Source organism: Herpailurus yagouaroundi, unplaced genomic scaffold (genome assembly GCF_014898765.1).
Source record: "Herpailurus yagouaroundi ecotype Mexico unplaced genomic scaffold, PumYag 184, whole genome shotgun sequence".
NCBI lineage: Eukaryota > Metazoa > Chordata > Mammalia > Carnivora > Felidae > Herpailurus > Herpailurus yagouaroundi.
In genome coordinates this window covers 21,406,993-21,429,879 of record NW_024412415.1, presented here as the reverse complement: position 1 = coordinate 21,429,879, position 22,887 = coordinate 21,406,993, and the positions used below count along the sequence as shown (strand labels likewise).

Here is a 22,887-nt window from a genome sequence, read left to right as displayed (position 1 = left end):
TATTTTTAGGGATTGTCATGGAAACACACTTACTTCCTGTTTTGTTTTTAATTCACTAGACACTAAACCTTAGGAAGATATTTAGTAGTAATCCTTTACCTTTATATGTTGCTTTGTAGTTCCAAAGTACTTTTGAACCCATATCTCATTTAATTCCCAGAAAACCTTGTGGAGGCTAGGTAGAATAGTAGTTTTATTTGAAGATAAGCCTTAAAGTTTTATTGCAGTTGGTTCACCACTAATCGGAAACTTACGGAAAATCAGGAACAGATGACTAGATTTTGGTTAATTTACTTAAAAGACCCAAGTACCTTAATGAAACTAAAATATTTTAATAAATTATGTAATAAAATCATATTAAAACAATAATGTATATAAATTAACCCAAACAAATTGAATTTTGTTCTTTTTTCAGAAATTTGAATTGACTTTAATAACCTTTTTGAGCTTACCTTCCTAGCTTTAAAAAAAATATTAATAAATTAACACTGACAGGTGCCAAAAAGCATGCTCAGGGCCTCAGAAATAACACGTGGTCTAGTTTAATGCCTCTTTAATTCAGCAGTTATTATTTAGAGAAGAGCCCTATGTAGTGACACAATCCCTAAAGAGTAGGGCAAAGTACTCTGGATGGTTTCTGTGATGGAGGTGAAGCTTTAACACTGATCCTACTCTGAGATCTGAGAACTGAATATTGTAGCCTGGGAATGATAGGTTTTCTTTCTTTCTTTTTCTTTCTTTCTTTCTTTCTTTCTTTCTTTCTTTCTTTCTTTCTTTTTACTTTTTAATTTTTTTAAATATAATTTATTGTCAAATTGGTTTCCATACAACACCCAGTGCTCATCCCAAAAGATGCCTTCCTCAATGCCCATCACCCACTTTCCCCTCTCCCCCACCCCCCATCAACCCTCAGATTGTTCTCAGTATTTAAGGGTCTCTTATGGTTTGCCTTCTTCCCTCTCTGTAACTTTTTTTTAGCCCGTCTCCTCCCCCCTGGTCTTCTGTTGAGTTTCTCAGGATCCACATATGAGTGAAAACATGTAGTATCTGTCTTTCTCTGTATGACTTATTTCACTTAGCGTGATACTCTCCAGTTCCATCCACGTTGCTACAAAAGGCCATATTTCATTCTTTCTCATTGCCACGTAGTATTCCATTGTATATACAAACCACATCTTCTTTATCCATTCATCAGTTGATGGACATTTAGGCTCTTTCCATAATTTGGCTATTGTTGAAAGTGCTACTATAAACATTGGGGTACAAGTGCCCCTATGCATCAGTACTCCTGTATCCCTTGGGTAAATTCCTAGCAGTACTATTGCTGGGTCATAGGGTAGATCTATTTTTAATTTTTTTGAGGAACCTCCACACTGATTTCCAGATTGGCTGCACCAGTTTGCATTCCCACCAACAGTGCAAGAGGATTGCCATTTCTCCACATCCTCGCCAACATCTGTTTTTCCTGAGCTGTTAATTTTAGCCACTCTGACTGGCATGAGGTGATATCTCAGTGTGGTTTTGATGTGTATTTCCCTGATAAGGAGCAACGTTGAGCATCTTTTCACGTGCCTGTTGGCCATCTGGATGTCTTCTTTAGAAAAGTGTCTATTCATGTCTTCTGCCCATTTCTTCGCTGGATTATTTGTTTTTCGGGTGTGGAGTTTGGTGAGTTCTTTATAGATTTTGGATACTAGCCCTTTGTCTGATATGTCATTTGCAAATATCTTTTCCTATTCCGTTGGTTGCCTTTTGTTTTGTTGATTGTTTCCTTTGCAGTGCAGAAGCTTTTTATCTTGATGAGGTCCCAAAAGCTCATTTTTGCTTTTAATTCCCTTGCCTTTGGAGATGTGTCAAGTAAAAAATTGCTGTGGCTGAGGTCAGAGAGGTTTTTTCCTGCTTTCTCCTCTAGGGTTTTTGTGGTTTCCTGTCTCACATTCAGGTCCTTCATCCATTTTGAGTTTATTTTTGTGAATGGTATAAGAAAGTGGTCTAGTTTCAATCTTCTGCATTTTGCTGTCCAGTTCTCCCAGCACCATTTGTTAAAGAGACTGTCCTTTTTCCATTGGATATTCTTTCCTGCTTTGTCAAAGATTAGTTGGCCTTACGTTTGTGGGTCCAATTCTGGAGTCTCTATTCTATTGCATTGGTCTATGTGTCTGTTTTTGTGCCAATACCATGCTGTCTTGATTACAGCTTTGTAATGATAGGCTAAACTATCATTTCAGAGATGCAGCAAATGAAATAAAAGTAGACTTTTAAAAGAGAATATCTTAAATATCAATTGGCATTAAAAAACATATTAACAGATTGACTTCCTTGATTTTGAAATTTGTGTGTGTGTGTTGTTTTCTTTATTTACTCTACAAAAAAAGGAAGATCCAAGACTGAAAATTCCAGCTCATCTGAGAGGAAAGACATCACTTGATTCTTCCAATGATCTGGGGCCTTTACCTGTAAGTTTGTAGAACTGCTAGCCGTCTAACTTGGCTGTCTCCAGCGTTTCGTAGTTTGGAATACAGTAGTTCTTTCACAACTATAAGTAATGTTATTTTAAAGTGTTGATGCCTTCTATGAAGAATGGAATATGGAAATTAACTGTGTAACCAATGCTGTTTTTTTTCCCATACATCTAAAACCCTTTTCTAAAATAATTGAAATACATTCTTCATTATAGCCAGGATGGGAAGAAAGAACTCATACAGATGGAAGAATCTTCTATATAAATCACAGTATGTGCAATATGATTTTTTATTACATTATTTTTTGTAGTATTTAATGTTGCACAAGATAATAAACAACATGTTTTTTCTCACCTTCTTCAGATATAAAAAGAACACAATGGGAAGATCCCCGGTTGCAGAATGTAGCAATAACTGGACCAGTAAGTCTCTTTGTATGGGTATGCTCTGATGGGATGGTCCTCTCACCTGTCTTTTCAAGGGTGAATGGTCAAGGACATGATCCTATAGACTTTGAGAGGAAAGCACGTCTGCAATTCTGTCCTCTCCCACCACCCCCCACTCCAGGTCTCAATGGTTTGAAAAGAGGTATAAACTCATTGTCCTTACCCTTGCAATACACTTAGGAGACTAGTGAGCCAGGTAGTCAAATGCCAAGGCAGTGGGCCCCTGTCCTCAGGCTGGTACTTGCCACTGCCTGAAAGAGAATGTTGGCAATCCTCAGCAGATCAGAGAGGAGCCAAGAATGTGCCAGGGGAGAAAGTAGACAGCACCCTATCAACTCCAAAGGCATGTCTTGAACTTTTTGGTAGAAATTACTATAAATACTGGCATGTAAAATACTTACATTCAAGTATAAATATTATTGTGTATGATGTTTATACTGCTCTTCAGTCAGTTTAATGATAAGAGAGTCATTTTCTTCTTTTATATAGCTACTTATTCCATTTTTAGTTTTGAGATCTTCATTATTTTCTAGTTCACAAAAACAAGTGAAATTGAATATCCTCTTCTTTCAGACTACTCTTTAGTCTCCATGTTTAGTCTTTTTAAATAATGGGTAAAAAAGGCAACTCCTCAGAGTTCAAGGAAAAAGTACATTTTTCAAATTGTTCCCTTAATGGAGAAATCACTTTGAAGGTCTCTTTAGAAATGGAAATTTTCATTTCTAATATTTCTCTACTTGGAAGAAATTTCCTGTTTCTGGCTTTTTGCATTTCAAGAATATTGCATGATGAAAATTACAGCCGTGGGAATTGCTGAATACAATTTAATCTTAAACAGAGAAATTAAAATTTTTAAAGTTTTGTATTTGTTTTTCTGCAAATTAAACTTTTTCTTTCCAAATATTCTCTTTTAATGCCTTTAACTTATGTTCATAAAATATCCAGAGGGGAACTTTTAAAATTGTTCCAGAATAAAAACAACCTAAACCTTTTTTATTTTTCCAAAATTTTCAACTCAAGGCAGTGCCCTACTCCAGGGATTACAAAAGAAAGTATGAGTTCTTCCGAAGAAAGTTGAAGAAGCAGGTTAGTTATATTTATATTGAGTTCTTGGGAATGATTGTTCTGTACACTGAAAGTGTGGGACATGTACTTTTAAAGGTAAAAATAGAGAACTTATTCTCTATTTTAACAACTTTGAATCGTTTCTTATGTGGAAAGCTTGCTTTTTCTTGACTACTCAATGTTACATATCATTAGAGACCACAATTATATTGTTTCCTTATTTTTCAAGATATCTTGTAATATAGAACAATAGTATTAAAGTTTGCTCTTAAAGAGCTCTAACCTGGTTTCCTAGTGGGGTTTGTGGAGCTTGGGATTCAATCTGAGCAAGAGCAGTTCAGGAGATGATCCCCCAGCCTGGTTTCTGATTGTGTAGGAGGGCTCTCTAGATTCCTTTTCTGCTTGGACTGTTGTTTTCCAGGGACAGTTATTCATTCCCTACAACTTCAAATACAACCTACCTCTTCAAAATTTGAAAATACAACTGTGATTGAAACAGTGCTCTTGTTGCTGGTCTCCTTCTGCTTATCAGATGTGTTTAGTATACTTTTTTTTCCATCACTACAAATTTAATATTTGGAACTAAACTCATCATCTGCCCATCTATTTCATTTCTGTCGGTGATGACCGTTTTGTAATGCCTTTCTAATTTGCTCATACTTTTCCCCTTTCCCTGCAGTTTAGGAATACTGCCACTAGGTGGCTATATTGGGTTACACTTTCTTGCATTCTAAGCCGGAAGCCTGCTTTTCCAAAGATTCAAGATGGTGGGTCTGCTACCACAGATTTTTTCATCCAAAACTTAACAAAGAATGAAATATAATAGTTGTTTCGTGAAAATATTTTGTGTCTTAATTAAAGCCTAAAACATCAGCAACTTTTTAAATTCATCTTCAATACTGACTGTGTAAAAATTCCTCTGGAAATTTGTCTTCTACTTCTTAAAATTCTTTGGGATATTAAGACTGTTGATCTATTGGTCTGGTAAATATTTTCACTCTTAATGAAAATGTGCTGATAGAATAGAAGCTCTAGCTTCTCCACTTACCACTCTGAACTCTTTCAAATATATTACAGCATCTAACTGTTGATGTCTTCCAGGCAGCAGGAGATATGGAACAAAGCCTTCATAAACAGGTCACAGAACACAGAAACCACAATGAAAGCAGTAATACTTATTAGGCTCTCACTGCATATCAGACATTCTTCTTAGCAATTTACATGTATTCATGTAAAATCTATACTAACTGTATAAGGAAAGGACTGTTATTATCACATTTTGTAGGTGACTAAACTGAGGCACAGAGAGATTCGGTAATGTGATCAAGTCCCATGGTAATTAGTGGCAAAGCCAGACAAGTGGTCTAGCTCCACAGTCCGAGCGCTTGATCAAAATTACATATATTGGTGATTGAGAGAGAAAGTTACCCAGAATGCAACAAAGGCATATAAAGAGATAAAAACATGAAAGAAAGGTTAAGAAACATGGAGTTATTCCAGAAGGAGAGACTCAAGAGCATGAGGAAGAGTCTAAGAACCTGCATCCTTAGTTTATCAAAAAGTCCCTAGTAGGATTTAAAAAATAAAATTCGTATCAGACACGTTACAGCAAAAGAGCAGAACACAAAACAAAAATGTTTAAAAACTATCGCTACAAAGCCCTGAGTTGTCTTTAACCTTTTCCTCTTACCATCTCGTTAGTTAGGAACAAGGGTGGCTAATCATTATTGAGCTCACCACGTGCCAGATACCAACTAAGCACATGAAATGCATTATCCCATTAAGTTCTGAAACAGCTCCATGGGATGACGAAGTCCCAACTTACAGATGAGGAAATTAATCCTAGAAAAGATATGTGAAATGGAGCTGGGATTTGAACACCAGGCCCTGACCCCAGAATCCACACCCTGGTCCACTACTCAGCCCAAACAGGGAAGTTGCTCCTCCTGCCGTCTGTCTCTTCCATTGCCATCCCTCTCCCACACGGTCTGTTTCAGGGTCCTTAACTGATTGGTGTGCCTCTTGTCTCTCCTTTTATTTTATCCCCCCCCCAAAAAATTTTTAAGTTTATTTTGAGAGAGAGCACACAAGCTGGAGTGGGGGAGAGGTAGAGGGCTGTGGAAAGAAGGAATCCCAAGCAGGTTCCACTCTGTCAGTGTAGAGCCCACTGTGAGCCTTGAACTCACAAACTGTGAGATCATGACCTGAGCTGAAATCAAGAGTCCAATGCTTAGCCCACTGAGCCACCCAGGCACCCGTTGTCTTTCCTTTTAAAACCACCCTCTACTCGACCCCGTCAGCCTCTGAGAACAATCTGATCTTGCAACCCCCTGCTCAGCAGTTTTCCCAGTCAGCACCCCTGCTTCCTACACTCTGACCCCAGGTGACTTTTCACCTTCTCTTCTCACTGCAACCCCTTCCCTCCTTTCTGCTCCCTCTCGCTGTTAAATACATGAGACTCCCCTGTGTGCTCTTCCCTTGGCCTGCTGCTCCTCAGGCCTTCCCTCCCTCTCCCTCTCCCTCTCCCTCTAGTCGGGACTTGCTCTTAAAGCCTCCCGGATCACCTCCCTTGCAATTAATATAGCTCAGTCTTTTAGGTCCCACCAAACATGGCTTATATCTTTATTATTAGCAATTTTCTTACTCTTGCAAGTCTCAGGATTAGTAACATTTACATTTGTCTCTCACACACAATTATATACTCCTTGGATTGTAAACTCCTTGAGGAAGGAACCATATCTTATACCACATTTTTATTCTTTTTACCTCCCATCCCCATTACCATAGCTACATAGCATGCGGTCTGGCCCAGAGCATGCAGCTGCCCAAGAGCAGGCCCTCAGTAAATGCTAGGCTGCACAGATGCCTAGTGTCTAGTCTAAAAGTGTTTTTCTCCAATATTGCCTTTATTTTTAAATGCGTAAGCAGCAGAGGAAACTGCCTATATTATGCTCATATTGCTTATAAAAACTGCCTATGTTACTATGTTTCTGTAGGGCTTTCCATTTTCCCTAAACATCTTAAGAGTGAAATTGAAAAAAAAAAAAAAAAAGAGTGAAATTGATTTTTTTTTTCCATTAGAATAAACTCTCTTGCCTTTTTTTGAAGTGCAAAATTTTCTCTTATGGGTTTCCACTTGAGCATTGTTCACAAAGCACTCAAGAGTGAAATATTCATATATCTTTTTATAAAATTTACAGTAAGATCTGCCTAAAAGCATAGTTATCTACATTTGTCACATAAGAAAAGGACATACAAAAAAATCAATGAGACAGCAGAGCCTTGAGAGCTAAGACTTTCTTAACTTCTGTCTTCAGTTTCTTCATCCATAAAATGGAGATTATATTAATAGCTTCTTCATTGTGTTGTTATGAGGAGTAAATGAGTTAACCCATTAAAATGCTGGGAACCATGCCTGGGACAGTCTGTAAATGTTAGTGCCTATTAATGAGTGTGGCAGGAGAGGCTCCAAGGAAGAAAGGTGGAAGTTGGGAAAAACCCTGAACCAATGGGCAGGCAGCAAATAGCAGGCATTGGGTAGACTGTAGGTCGCAGGATGGTATTGGAACTTAATATAGAAACGACTGCTCATGAAATGCCTTCATTGTGAGCATTATTGCCACTATCAGTAACTGCCTCTTCCAGTATAAAAATCAAAAGTCTATATTGTTATGTAATTAGAGAAAAATGTGTGAATTCTTTTATACCATAAAGGAAATATGAGGCAATATTCCTAGTCATGTGTTCCCTAATAAAGGGTCTTGGGCACAAGGTAGAACACAATGATTTTATTTCCATGAGAAATAAATTTGCCATCATGTTGAATTGATTTAAAGCATAAGTCTCTCTTCTCTGGGTTTTCAGAATGACATTCCAAACAAATTTGAAATGAAACTTCGCCGTGCAACTGTCCTTGAGGACTCTTACCGGAGAATTATGGGTGTCAAGAGAGCAGATTTTCTCAAGGCTAGACTGTGGATTGAGTTCGATGGTGAAAAGGGATTAGATTATGGAGGAGTGGCCAGAGAATGGTTCTTCTTGATCTCAAAGGAAATGTTTAACCCTTATTATGGGTTGTTTGAATATTCTGCTACGTAAGTATCTTCACAATAACTGTATTCACAATGACAGAAAAAAAAAAAATCACCTGGGTGGCTCAGTCAGTTGAGCATCCAACTCTTGATTTCAGCTCAGGTCATAATCCTGGGGTCATGGGATAGAAGAGCCCCGCATCAGGCTCTGCACTGTATGTGGAGCCTGCTTGGGATTCTCCCTCTCTCTCTGCTCCCCTCCCCTGCTCGCTTCTCTCTCTCCTCCTCTCCCCTGCTCACACCCTCCTTAAAATATAATTAAAAAAAAAAATGAAAGTAACAAAGAGTTCTATGATGCAAGGAAATGTGTGTTACAATGTGCCAGAAAGGGGAGACTATAACTAATGTTGTTTCAGAAATAGCTCTGTAAAAAACTGTGGTAAAATATGCATAACATGAGATTTACCATTTTAACCATTTTAAGTGTGCAGTTTAGCAGCATTAAGCACATTCACAAGTTTGTGCAATTGTCACCACCATCCATCTCCTGAGCTTTCTCATCATCCCAGACTGAAACTGTACCCATTAAACACTAATTCCCTTGTTCCCTGGAAGTCACCATTCTGCCTCTGTCTCTGTGAATTTGACTACTCTAGGCACTTCATTTAAGTGGAATCATACAGTATTTTTCCTTTTGTACAGTATTTTCCTTTCATCAGCATAATGTCTTTAAGTTTCATCCACAGCATAGCATATTTTCTTTCTTTTCGAGGCCCATTACATGAGAGGAATACCACATTTTGTGTATCCATTCTTCTATTGATGAACATTTGGGTTGTTTCCACCCTTTGACAGAAATGACTATTTTTAAAACCATTAAATCCAGTGGTCTAATGTGGTTCTAATAGAGGTAAACAACTCCAAAAAGAGAGAGCTAATTTATAATTATTTGTCATATTAAAATTTTTATATGAAGTGTGGAGAGGAGCATTTAAATGTGGCTGTCTTTACAGGGATAATTATACCCTGCAGATAAATCCAAACTCTGGATTGTGTAATGAGGATCACCTCTCTTACTTCAAGTTTATTGGCCGGGTAGCGGGAATGGCAGTTTATCATGGCAAACTGTTGGATGGTTAGTATTAAGCATAAAACTTTTTTTTAAGTAAAATTATCTTATTTCTTTCATTTGGTAATCATTTTTCAATATATTTGATTTTTTGAAAGGTTTTTTCATCCGCCCATTTTACAAGATGATGCTACACAAACCAATAACACTTCATGATATGGAATCAGTGGTATGTCTTTTTCACTTATAATGTGGACAAAGTATGATTTAAAAAGCAACTGGTTATTTTAAAGTTAGAATTTAATGATGAAATTAAGATTATCGTGTTCTAAATTATAAACACATATTTTCCCCAACATTCTGTTATGAAAATTTTCTAACACATAATAAAAGTTTAAAAATTTTACAGTGGACAGGGGCACCTGGGTGGCTCAATTGGTTGAGCATCTGACTTCGGCTCAGGTCATGATTTCATGTTTCCTGAGTTCAAGCCCCACATCAGGCTCACTGCTGTCAGCTCAGAGCCTGCTTGATATCCTCTGTCCCCTCTCTCTCCCCCTCCCCCACTTAAGCTCTCTCTCTCTCTCTCTCTCTCTCTCTCTCTCAAAATAAATATTTAAAAAAAGTTTTATAGTGGACATATGTGCACCACCGCCAAGATTCCATATTTGGCTTATTTTATTACACATCTGTCCATCAGTTCACCCATGTGTCCATCAATCCATCTTTTTTTGTTTTTTGATGCATTTCAAATAATGTTACAATATCAGTAACTTCTCCCTAATTACTTCAATGTGCTATATACAACAAGTTTATGTATTTCTTGCATCAACATTTGAATTGTGATCTTTTATAATAAATGGAGTATGTTTTCAAAATGGCAGTCCTTGTGGTTAGGCCACTATAAAGCAATGGAAACCTAAGGATTAAAGCCCTGACTATAGCCTTGCTACCTGTACTGAATAGCCTCATATACGTGTACACACGGATTCCAAGATCTCTTCTTGGGTACCAAGTACATTTTTGATTCCTTTCTTAGGACACCTTATCAAGGTGGATGGTGTAATTCCTTATGACTCATAAGGTTTGGTTATTTGAGTTGTCTAATTGAGGTTCTGTATTTAATTTGAGGTTTTTCTTTAACTTGGGCCGGGTATACATAACAACTTGCTCATAGCTTCTTAAACAGACTCTCAATTGGCCATATGAGAAAGGTGCTAAGTGCTCCTGGGTATCCATGGAAGTTAGTATTCATCAGAAAACCATTTTATTTGACACTTCAACTCGATAATAAAATCTGTACCTCTGCTGCTGCTACATAGAAATAGATTTTCAAACTTTCAAACTGGGCATCACTCAGAGGCGCCTGGATGGCTCAGTTGGTTAAGCATCTGACTCTCGATTTCGGCTCAGGTCATGATCTCATGGTTTGTGAGTTTGAGCCCTGCATTGGGCTCTATGCTGACAGTGCAGAGGTTGCTTGGGATTCTCTCTCCCTCCCTCTCTCTGCCCCTCTCCGCTCATGCTCTCTCTCTCTCTCTAGTTACTGCATTCTTTTTATAACACGTGTGTATAGGAAAAGATGTCCTACTGACTTTTCATCTTTTGTCCAAGTATTCAGATCCTCAGCATACTTTGTTTCCAGGTTCATGGGTTTTCTTGTTATGTACAAATTTTAAATATGCCATTTCCTCATCTAGGATAGTGAATATTACAATTCACTAAGATGGATTCTTGAAAATGATCCAACAGAACTGGACCTCAGGTTTGTCATAGATGAAGAACTTTTTGGACAGGTTTGTAAATTTTGATTAATTAAAATGATACATAAATTTTGAAACAATTGTTATAACTCAAATTTAGAAGTTAAATAATTCATATTCTCAACACATTTCTGTGCTCTGTTTTTAAATTTATTTTCCAGTAACAAAAGCTGTCTCAGCAAGAATTTCTGCTTTCTTTGACATTTGACTCATTCCATGTTTATTTTAGTAAAACTAATATTTTAAGTTTTCTTAGCTTGTGAATGGATTTAATTTAAAACACTGTGTTTCTGGTATAACTATGATATGTATATTTTATTTTTTTTTCACTAAAATAACATATCAAGATATCATGCTTAATTTCAGACACATCAACATGAGTTGAAAATTGGTGGATCAGAAATCGTTGTCACCAACAAGAACAAAAAGGAATATATTTAGTAAGTATTTTGTTAGTAAGTATTTTATTATATTTAGTAAATACTTTAATGGAAATAACTTTGTAGTTCTTTGTGGGAAGACCTTTTGTATCTTCTTTCTCTTTCTTCCTTCATCACCAGAGTCTCAGTGTTCTTTTTTCTCTTTCTATTACAATGCCATATTATCCACTCATAATCACTTTTTTGCCTTGGGCTTACCTAGCCTTTAGTTAGTTAGTTAGTTAGTTAGTTAGTTAGTTAGTTAGTTTCCAGCTGGAATAAATATACCTTAAATTTTTTCCTCGGTTCATGTGAAAAAAATGAAATGTTTTGTTTCTTTTTAGTCTTGTAATACAGTGGCGATTTGTAAACCGAATCCAGAAGCAAATGGCTGCTTTTAAAGAGGTATTCATTTACTTTCGTTTGTTCTTCTGTAATTTTAAAGTAAAATTCAGAAGTTTCAAGTATTGGGGCCCACCATGTCTGGGAAGAATTAATAGATGACTGGCTTTTAAAAACAATTTTTCATTGTATTTTTATATTAAAAATATTAAAATGAACAGATGTTCACTGTTAAAACTCAGTCATTCAGGAAGTCCCTACAGTTAACATTGACAATCCCCCTTCATGTCAGTCCCCACTTCTCATCTTTTCCCAGTCATGACTGCTGCATCTTAAGCAATCTTAGGTGAATAAGAGTCAAGAGTGGGGAGTAGGGAGGGGCACCTGGGTGACTCAGTCAGTTAAGCGGCTGAGTTCAGCTCAGGTCGGGATCTCATGGTTTTTGAGTTCGAGCCCCACATCAGGCTCTGCAGTGACAGCATGGAGCCTGCTTTGGATCTTCCCTCTCTCTCTCTCTCTCTCTGCTCCTCCCCTGCTCGCACTCTCTCTCTCTCAAACATTTAAAAAAAAAAAAAAAAAAAAAAGACTGCTGTAGGGATAGTGGAATATGCCACCTATTTTCCTACACGGGATCACACTATACATGTTGGTTTGTGACTTGTTTTCTTCTCTTATCAAATATTTATTGGAGATCCTTACATGTCAAGATGCATAACTACCCTTCCTTGTGCTTGGGGCTGCATTTTATTCGTAATGTAAATTCGTAAGTTATTTAAACTTCCCCCATTGGTGGACGTTTAGGCTACTGTCAGTGCACTCATTTCTTAAACTAACTTAAAATCTTCTGTTACATATTCATCAAGTACTTTTTTAGTTTATTCAGTATCGAGCACTCACTATGTGTGTGGTGCTGCACAAGGCAGAAAGACATAGGTCCTGCTTTAGGGGGCAGCGCATCTGGAGTGAAGTGGACAGAGGCAAGCCTGACGTGCTTGGTAAGCACAGGGGAGAGCTGGAAAAGGGAAAGAGGAGGTGCAGGAAGGGATAGGGAATGCCTAGAGGACCTGGCCAGCCGCACAGAAGAAGGCAATGCAGTTCTAAACACAACGAATGGCACATGTAGTCTGGCAATAAGACAGACTGTGCACGTGTTAGAGAAAATGCCAGCAATTCAAACACTGTTGAGGTGATGCAGGAGGTAGAACTAAGCTGGAGAGCTGAGCAATAGCAGGTTATGAAGGGTCTCTTTGCTAAACTGAAAACAGATGGAATTTGGGGTTTTTGTGGAAGGCGAATGAGGGGAAGGAAGGTGGCATTAAAGGCTGTTCTCCAGTAAAACAGCAGGATTCAATTTACATTTTAGACCATTCTGGAAGTGGTGGGTAGTGAGTTAGAGATGGGTAAGACTAGCAGCAGGGCCAGATGGGAAGGTCCTACGGGGATCCAGGTGAGAAAAAGGAAGGCAGGAGCTAAGGTGCTGTGGTAAGATAGCCGTGTGTGTATTTGAATGGCATTCCAAAGGGACAACTGCAGCTTAGTGTGCTTTAAAGGATGAAGATCTGGGGGGGGGCAGCATGGATTTGAGAATCATCTGTTTATGTGCACTGGAGCTGTGGACTAGGTAAGGTGGGAAATTGGAAAGGATGGTAAGAACAGCGAAAGTAGATGGCCACCGTGGAGATGTGGGAACACCAACATTGAAGGAATAAGCAGTAGAAAAGGAGACTTTGGAGCACCTGGGTAGCTCAGTCAGTTAAGCGTCAGACTCTCGATCTCAGCTCAGGTCGTGATCAAGCCCCAGCTCTGTCAACACAAAGCCTTCTTGGGATTCTCTGTCTCCCTTCTCTATACCCCTCTCCTGTTTACACGTTCTCTCACCCTCTCTCTCTCTCTCAAAATAAATAAACTTAAAAAAACACACACAGCAATATCTGGGTCATAACCCTGGACCTGGAAACTAATTCAGTTGGACCAGACATTGCTTTAAGAAAAAAAAAAAAAAAAGGAAAGGAAACTTGGAAGGAAATTAGCAAATGCAGACAGAGGCACAAGAGAAAAACCACCAACCGCAGGCAAAATTTTAAGAACACAGGTGTGTTCGACAATATCATAGTGTGGGTAAGTCAAATAAGATACAGAACTAGAAAGTGTTTATCAGAGTTAGCCCCAGAGCTGTCTTTGACTCTTTCCAGCACAGCTTCAGGGAAGCAGTGGCGGGCAGGTCAGATAGCAGTGGGTGGAGGCAGGGACAAGGGTGAGCGGGTGGGTTCAGTAATGTTTAATAGCTTGGCAGTAAGGAGAAGAAAGATGGGTTTGCTTTTTTGTTGTGTTTTTAAGGTAGATAGGCTTAAATAAATGTAAATGCATGAGGAGTGAGATAATAAAGGGAAGGAGGTTTAGTGAAATGAGCCCCTTGGGGAAGCAAATAAAGCACAGAGAGAAAGCAGTACCCATCTCCACTGCAGTGAGAAGGGGGCCTCAATGGATTTCGGTCTGGTTCGTATGTGGGAATGCAGAAGGCTGAGGGAATTCCATAAGCACCTCTATGTTCTCTTTCAAATAAAAATTATCTGCTGTAAAGAAGGGATGGAAGAGAAGGAAGCGGCTTGGGAAATGTGGGGACGTTTCACAACAGCCGTTTTGAGGAATCAGTGAGAGAGAACAGACTGTGGACACATGCATTTTCTTGCCAGTATTGAAATCTTGGTTAACTTAAGAAGCCATGGCTGGGTAGTGGTAGGGATCTCTGTGGATGTGGGATTTCTCCAGTAACAGCCCAGAAGCTGAAGTTTAAGAATGAGGATCGACTCTGCTAACCAGTTTTTTAAATACATTCTTTCTACTAGGGATTTTTTGAACTAATACCACAGGATCTCATCAAAATTTTCGATGAAAACGAACTAGAGGTAAGAAATATTCTTACTTTAAAACAGGATTTTTATACTCATTATTTTTCTTGTCTACAGTTTGACTTTTCTTATTATGTAGCTTCTTATGTGTGGATTGGGAGATGTCGATGTGAATGACTGGAGAGAACACACAAAGTATAAAAATGGCTACAGTGTGAACCATCAAGTGATACAGTGGTTTTGGAAGGTAATTGAAAGCTTCTGTTTCCATAAATTACTTTTCAATAGATTCATTCATGTGTAACCATACTAGTGGATTACACATAGATAACATCGATGATGTTGTTTTGTATACATCTACCTTCTGGGTGTAGTTCCAACCTCCATACGTATTTATAGATAAGTAAGTGTTCAGAATGTAGTAAATGGCAGTAACAGCTGCAATGAACGCTTAGTTCCTTATTAACTTAGAAACTGTTTGAGAGCACTTGTAATAACCTACAGTGTTATTCTCTGGGACTCCTGCATGGCTCCTTTAAATGTGATTTTACATCTAATAGAGAAATGTGTATGCAACTCAATAATATCAGTAAATGTAATTTTAAAAAAGCCATGACTCACATCCAAGAAGATATTTTTGTCACTTCATTAGAAGACTGTGATCTCATTCTAAAGAGGTACCATGTAGCCTTGGAAGTGAAGTTTTAGAAACTTTATAGTCACCCATAAACATAAATGTAACTAACAGAAAGGTGTACATTTAATAACTGATCATGAATACCAAAAATTCTGACAGCATTCTTCAGGATAGTTGTGTTACTTTTGTTCCAGTGATATTCCTAAATGCTGTTTTTTATCTTATTCAGGCTGTTCTAATGATGGACTCAGAAAAAAGAATCCGATTACTCCAGTTTGTCACTGGCACATCTCGTGTGCCTATGAACGGGTTTGCGGAACTATATGGTAAGGATTTTCCATAGATCACTTAAAAATGGAGTGATGCCATTTACCTTTTCATTGCTGATTAGTTGTCAAGCTTCTATCATTTATACAAACATTTAGCTTAGTAAAAAGAATTAAGACCCTTACATGATTTAATCAGACACACTGAAGTACACCAGAAGATACGCACACCTTCTAATCAGATACCAAAGGAAAAAGCATACAGTGACTCGAGTTACTTTCTACTTTTGAGTTTTATTTTATATTTTTAAAGTTTATTTATTTATTTGGAGGGGGGGAGAGACAGAAAGACAGAGAGGGAGAAAGAGAATCCCAAGCAGGGGAACTCACGAACCATCAAATCATGACCTGAGCCAAAACCAAAAGTTGGACACTTAACCGACTGAGCTACCCAGGTGCCCCTCCAACCTTGAATTTTAAATTTGATTCCCACTGTATGTTCCATCACATAAAAAGCATTGTGTGTAGGGTGATAATTTAGGGCAACATGTAATGTCCCACAGAATGTTAGTAAGTGTACAAAAAAAACAAAGAGGGAAATACATTTGAGGGAAATACTAGACTAAACAAAGTTGAGTAGATTTCTTTGGGACTCGTTCAGAATATTTACTATGAAAAAAAAGGGGTTTCCAAAATGTATTTGATCATGGAATCCATGTGTATGTGCATTAGCATGTGTGATGTGTGTGGTTGTGTGTTGTGCCTGCCTGTGTGTGTGTGTGTGTGTGTGTGTGTGTGTGTGTGTGGTGCATGTATATGTGGTAGTGATTAGAGGGTAGAGAATCTCATGAAACTACTATTCCTCAGCTTTGTAGGAAATGGCAAGACTGGTGACAAGACTGCACATATCTTTCATATTCAAAATAGTTACTATAAAGTGAAATTCTGCAGATCCATCAAACTGTTTTCCAGTTGATATATCTCATAGCACTAGAGGTGTGTTTTGTAAAAATAACTACTGGGGCACCTGGGTGGCCGAGTCGGTTGAGCATCCAACTCTCAATTTCAGCTCAGGTCATGATTTCACTGTTCATGGGTTCAAGCCCCATGTCAGGGTCTGTGCTGACAATGCAGAGCCTGCTTGGGATTCTTTCTCTCCACTCTCTCTGCCCCTCCCCCACCACTCTCCTCTCTCTCTCTCTCAAAAATAAATAAACATTTAAAAACCCTACTGTTTCTGATGTAGATCACCTTTTCTCAAATCAATGAATATCTGTTTATTGGAATGACATTTACTTGCTCTTAAAGATTTTAAGAAGAATATCTTTCAGAGAAGGTATAGCTCAGATAGAGTCCCACTCAGAGCAACAATGAAGTTTAGAATTGTTCTGGGAATGACAAGTCAGAACTGCTGCGTCAGTAGTTACTGAGCTGAATTTTTCATGCAAAGAGAAAGCTGTCGCTGTCTGATGGGATCACTAACCCCCAGTCCTGTCGGTCTCCTCCTCAGCAAACCTGGTCTCCTTAAGCTTCATGTATATTTGTTTGCAGAACCCATTAAGCACGTGCCACTTCCCCACCTAGAGCTACCTCGCACCCTGAGAAGAATGGGGCTCTGCCCTAACCAGTACGCCCCTTCCTTGCCTAGTTAGATATCTTTGCATTTGTCTTTGCAGTGATTTCCCGTGACTTCCCTTCCTTTCTCTTCTCTTACACTTTAGCCAGTTACAGTAGGGAAAGATCAAGGCAGGACAAACACCAGCTTCCATGTCTAGCTCCACATCCCTCTTTTAGGCAGTCCAGGCCTACAGCCATCCACTGATTTCATGAATTGTTTGGAATTTGGGGAAAATATCCCACACATGGAGCCAGAGGTGGTTGATTAGAATATAACACAAATTCTTATGCACTTTCAGAAAGAAGTAGCAGTTGCTTCAAAATGTTAATATTATAACGCACTATCATCTAGCCAATTAAAAGTGTGTAAGGATTATATTGGTTGACTTAGAGGAAATTTTTGCAATCGATTGTTAAGGTGAGAGAATCAAGAGGCAGGGAAATATATATGATTCCATGTTATGGAAAACAATGACTAAAGTACTGACATTTTAACTGTGAGCATAATTGTGATAAAGCAATTGTGTGTATAAAGCAATACTTTTTGAGAAAACTAATATTGAGAATAGCCAATATTTTTAGTACTGCTTCTGGCAATTACACTCACACACATAATTGGATAGATTATAAGATATGGGGGAAAGTATGAAAGGTTTTACATGAGTTATTAACACTGATTACCTGGGTGGTGGGAGGATGCTGAGAATTGGGAAAAGGAAGAGCTAAGTTAAAACTTCAAAGAAAGGGGCGCCTGGGTGGCGCAGTCGGTTAAGCGTCCGACTTCAGCCAGGTCACGATCTCGCGGTCCGTGAGTTCCAGCCCCGCGTCGGGCTCTGGGCTGATGGCTCAGAGCCTGGAGCCTGTTTCCGATTCTGTGTCTCCCTCTCTCTCTGCCCCTCCCCTGTTCATGCTCTGTCTCTCTCTGTCCCAAAAATAAATAAACGTTGGAAAAAAAAAAAAAAACTTCAAAGAAAAAAAAATTTCTGAAAGGGTCCATGATAAAACAAAAATGTAGCATGGATAACATGATCACGTGCAAACAAAATTCCACATGCATGCACATGCACAAAATGATTCATGATCTAATGTTTACTCAGATTTAATAGTGGAATTTGAGGTGATTTTTATACCCTTCATTATATTTTTCTCTATTGCTTCAATTTTCTTGCAGTGAGATTATGTAATCAGAAAAAAATAAAGCTTTTTTTAGTGGGACTGAAAAAAGAAAGAAAATAACTCATTTTCTCTTTGTACCTATGAAGGAGGTGGTATATGGAAACACAGAGCTAGAAAACAGCAAAAATATCACCAGATATACTACCTAGAGGCAGAGAGACATCGTGGCCATAGACGAGCTGATGGAGGGGAATCTTTATCTCGTATCTGGACGATGAAGCCATCAAGTATAGGAGAGCCTTCATTTCTTACAAGTTTAAAGAAACTCGATTAGTTCTCTGCATGTTTAAGTTCTACATTGGAAAACTGAGTTGTGAAATTCTAGGGATTCCTATAAAGAATAAACGAAACTAGGGGTGCCTGAGTGGCTCAGTTGGTTAAGCGTCCAACTTCAGCTCAAGTCATGATCTCACGGTTCTTGAGTTCGAGCCCTGCATCAGGCTGTGTGCTGACAGCTCAGAGCCTGGAGCCTGCTTCGGATTCTGTGTTACCTCTCTCTCTGCCCCTCCCCCATTCGCACACGCGCGCGCGCGCACGCGCGCGCTCTCTCTCTCTCTCTCTCTCTCTCAAAAATAAATAAATAAATAAATAAATAAATAAATAAATAAATAAATAAGAGAATGAGTGAAACCAGTGCAACCTTCTTCCTTACAGGCTCAAATGGACCACAGTCATTTACAGTTGAACAGTGGGGTACCCCTGAAAAGCTGCCAAGAGCCCATACATGGTAAGTAGTTTCTTAAACACTTAGAGAATGAGTTTTCTGAGAGTAAAGCTCCCGTAACAGATAGTCTAGGTACAGAAGGTCTAGCCGCTCTGTGCTGCAGCAGCAGCAGCAGCAGCAATGGAGGAAGCAGAAACACCAACCCAGCAACAGGTGTATCTTTGCCAGGTAGGCCTGGGCTTGAAGTCCAGGTAGGTGAACACTGGAGAGGCCGGTCTCAACTGTTGACCATATATTGCCTCCCTTGCATGAAGGATGGGCCATCCCAAGAGCAGCTGGAACATTCCCTTTTGGAGATTAAAGTAGCAAATGAACCCAGACATTTGGAAGTCAAGGTGGTTTTGACAGGACACGACCAAGAATTCATGGGATGAGTCCATGGCTACAGTCCAGTCCTGTATCTTCCTTCTCCCCAGTGATAAAACGTCTTCCAGCATTGTTGAGCATGTCATGAGTAGCACCATTACTATTGGTCTGTCAGCGTGGTAACCAGTCCCTCTCTGTTCTTTCAGCTTTAATCGCTTGGACTTGCCACCCTATGAATCATTTGAAGAATTATGGGATAAACTTCAGATGGCAATTGAGAACACTCAGGGTTTTGATGGTGTTGATTAGATTCCAAATAACAATCTGGAGTGTTTCACTGCCTCTTTTGTATAAGCAAAATCTTGACTTACGGTTTTCCAGGGAACTACTAAACCTTGGCCATTGTTTCTTCCCAGAGAGTGGGGAAAAATCATATAAAAGCATACAAAAAAATAGTATGACAGCCTTACCATTATTTCATTCACTCTTAAATAATGTGTTGCATTTACACAGCTGTTTCTCTCTGTCTTTAGAGTTCACACTCTAGGATATAAGTCCTGTGTGCCTGAAATAGTGAGTTCCGTCCTTAACATTTACCTCTTTTACAGTATTGGCCAGGCAGTTGTTTCTTAAACTACTGAAATGATAACTGTGAAATATTTGTGATAAGTGTCTTGTGTGAAAAGTGTGATGCTTTTTGAGAAGGAAAACTGAAATTTGGAAAAGAACACTTTACAATGGAGTAAACTGCAATATACTTAGTGCTGCCTGCAGCTCTTTATTATTTTGTAGACCTTCCTGCCGCACCTTAGCACCCAGATTTTTGGAATACCCTTGGGAAGTGTGTTACCTATACTTTTAGTCAACTGACTCACTTGCAAAAAACAAAAAATGTTTGCTTCTTTATTTTAAAAGTATTTGGCTTTTGTTAACATGTAGCTTTACTAAACAAGGTGGTTTGTAAGATATGTGAAGCAAGTTCAGATTTGCAGAGCGTGAAGAGTATTAACTCCGTCGCCTTGCCTGTATATCCTCATGGTTCATCAGCATGGTCATCGCTCCTTCGCGTTTAAGGGAAAAGAATTCCTTCTTCGAACATTAAACGAAAGCTCCACAGAGCAGTATTTCTAAGTATGCCTTGAAGAACTAAGTTAAGTGTATAGTACTTTTCTAGTCATTCTTTACACTTGCACAATTACGTAGTAAATCTATGTTTACAGGGTTTATTATGTTTACAGACTAAGCTAATTTCTATAGTTGCATTTTTATATTTTTAGTATTTCACTTTAGTCAAAAAACCAAATAATTTGTTAAAAATAACCAAAGAATAGTCATGATGCACAATTTGTATTAAATTTATTACCATATTTCTTATGCTTTTTAAAAATACTGTTTACTATGAAAATGATAACGTTTTACTCTAAATGCAAAACTCTTTAGGAAAAATGCTACAAGTAGGATCCTACTTTAACCAAATTGAAGTACGTAGACATCACGTGCATGCATTCAACAAATGTGTTACTGCATGCCTGCTGTGTGCTTGGCACTGTGCCAGGCCCTGGGGGTCAGGGCCGGGAGCTTCAAAGATATCTAGCTCAGTCCTCACCTCAAGGAACTTATAGATGTGTAAATGAATTTTTAAACAATCAAAAGAGGGGTGAGAAGCAAAAGGCAAAAGGGAAAGTGTCCCAGGGCACCTGCAAAGATAAAGTGTGCCAAGACTGTATTTATATGTTTCATACGTATATTAGAAAGATTATACAGAAAACGCTCTTGCAGAACGTTCAATCTATTTCTCAATATGGTGTCTTGGTCATTTAGGAATAATTGTGAATATATGTTATGAATCTTCTTAAATACATATATATACTCCAAGAGTTGTAAAAGAGTGCTGCTGGCTATTGGTTTCAGTTGGACAACACAATAGGTACAAGTGTGACAGTAGCCAACCCACTTGCCAAATGCCTCTAGATCAGTGCACCCTGCGTTTTGTCTTCACCTGAGTTAACCAGCGTTCAGGCAAGACTACCAGATATAGTGCGAGTTTTATCACTTAACAACTGTTTAAACTGAAGCAACTTACTTAACGTCTCTGGGCTCCTGTTCTTTCATCCATCAAAGGAGAACAATCACACCCACCCTCATTGCCATGGAAGACTGTTGTGGGTTCCAGAGAGCTGTTTTGTAAAGTCTGATACAATCAGAAGATGCTTTGTGCTTTGTGCTGACCATCAGATTTTGTCAAATCAGGTGTGCACACTAGCTACACTCCCAAAGAAGAACGTCTTCATTTAAAAATAAAATGTCTGCTAATAAACAAAGAAGTAGGAACATCTCTGATAGTGTGTGTATATATGTTTATCTGTACATGGATCTTACCATCAGAATTCATTTTCTCCACATCAGCAAAATAATATTAATATGGGCCAATGCATTTTGAAATGTCCTCCTTATAGAGACCTTAATGTGAAAACTATTTTTGTTAAAACAGGATTTTACCACATGGTTGTTTAAATATCATTTCTGTGAAATATCATAGCAGATAGGAGCTTGAGAAAATACAGAGCGTGCTTTTCATCTGACTGATAATTCACTTGGATGATCCTGTAACTCCCATAAAGTGTTAATGACTCCCAAGGTGTCAATGAGACCAGACACACTCCACCAGCTCCCAGCCACAGACCGTCTTCCCTTTCGTCTCCAGGTGTGGATTGATGGTCTGGAAGGGACTTGTATCAAGTGACACAGCCTCTCATGCCAGAAAGAAAAGTGTCTCAAATGCAGTCTACAGCTGGAGAGTAAATAGGGTCATTTTCATAAAGCAAGGATGTTCTATTTTTCTAGAAATTATAAGCACATAATGTTAGCCTATATTTTCTCTGTAATCAAACTTTAACATAGACATAAAATTGTAATACAAATGCGTTTCATCCTAACTCAAATTTAAAATGGTATTTGTTTTCATTTTTTTATTTATAATGCTGAAATTATTCCACATAATTATCAAGTTAAACACAATTTGTTTTGATTATAAGCCATTTAGCATTGTTTTAAAAATTCTTCTCATATGGTAAATATATATCAAGATTAATGTATCAAATTTATTGCATAAAGTATAAAATCATTTTTAAAAATCTTGATGCCACAAATAAAGTTCTATTCTAATAAAAACAAAAACTGTGATTCATTCTTAAATAGAAATGTCTCCAAGCCAGTATTCTGGGTCATATCTTCTGGTCTAGTCCTTTGCAGCACATATGGAATTCTCAAGCATCTTGAATTTGTATCTGATGGATTGGCATGATTATTAATTCATAACTGCAGATAATTTCTGCTTTACAAACAGGTCATTTTCCAAAAGTCTGGTTGTTAGTGAATGATCCAGAAGATAATATAATAACAAACTTACAAATGGACTGGATTCAGACAGGGTATTGCCCATTCAAGAAGCCAGCTTGTAACCGAACCATTATTTATAACCTTGTTTCCATGAAAGCAGGAGTTCAAGTATTAATTCAGAACCAAGTATCTTTTTCTCCTTCCTCTAGGCACCTGGAAGTTTCCCAGTTAGAAGGGAATCCCAAACTAATTCAAGCCAGCCCTGGGAACATACTGTTCCAGCCCCCTATTTGTGTGAAAATTCAGACTGTAGCTTTTAATCCTTGGGAGTCAGGCCACTGCCCTCTCCACTTCTGCCCCTTCAGGGCTAACCAGC

General features: G+C 38.3%; 1 protein-coding gene across 5 annotated transcripts in view; it reads left to right on the top strand.

Moving 5' to 3' along the window:
• The window catches only part of NEDD4 (NEDD4 E3 ubiquitin protein ligase), a 141,601-nt gene extending 120,094 nt beyond the window's left edge, over positions 1-21,507 (top strand). For all 5 annotated transcript variants that reach the window (XM_040492765.1, XM_040492764.1, XM_040492767.1 and 2 more), the window contains 15 exons: positions 2,376-2,456; positions 2,678-2,732; positions 2,826-2,884; positions 3,929-3,994; positions 7,838-8,067; positions 9,018-9,139; positions 9,232-9,302; positions 10,774-10,869; positions 11,203-11,276; positions 11,600-11,660; positions 14,444-14,503; positions 14,586-14,693; positions 15,313-15,409; positions 18,797-18,869; positions 19,379-21,507. In XM_040492765.1, coding sequence (XP_040348699.1) covers positions 2,376-2,456; positions 2,678-2,732; positions 2,826-2,884; positions 3,929-3,994; positions 7,838-8,067; positions 9,018-9,139; positions 9,232-9,302; positions 10,774-10,869; positions 11,203-11,276; positions 11,600-11,660; positions 14,444-14,503; positions 14,586-14,693; positions 15,313-15,409; positions 18,797-18,869; positions 19,379-19,481 — 1,356 coding nt within the window. In that variant the 3' untranslated portion in view covers positions 19,482-21,507. The remainder of the gene's footprint in view (positions 1-2,375; positions 2,457-2,677; positions 2,733-2,825; positions 2,885-3,928; positions 3,995-7,837; positions 8,068-9,017; positions 9,140-9,231; positions 9,303-10,773; positions 10,870-11,202; positions 11,277-11,599; positions 11,661-14,443; positions 14,504-14,585; positions 14,694-15,312; positions 15,410-18,796; positions 18,870-19,378) is intronic.
• The last annotated feature ends 1,380 nt before the right edge of the window (positions 21,508-22,887 follow it).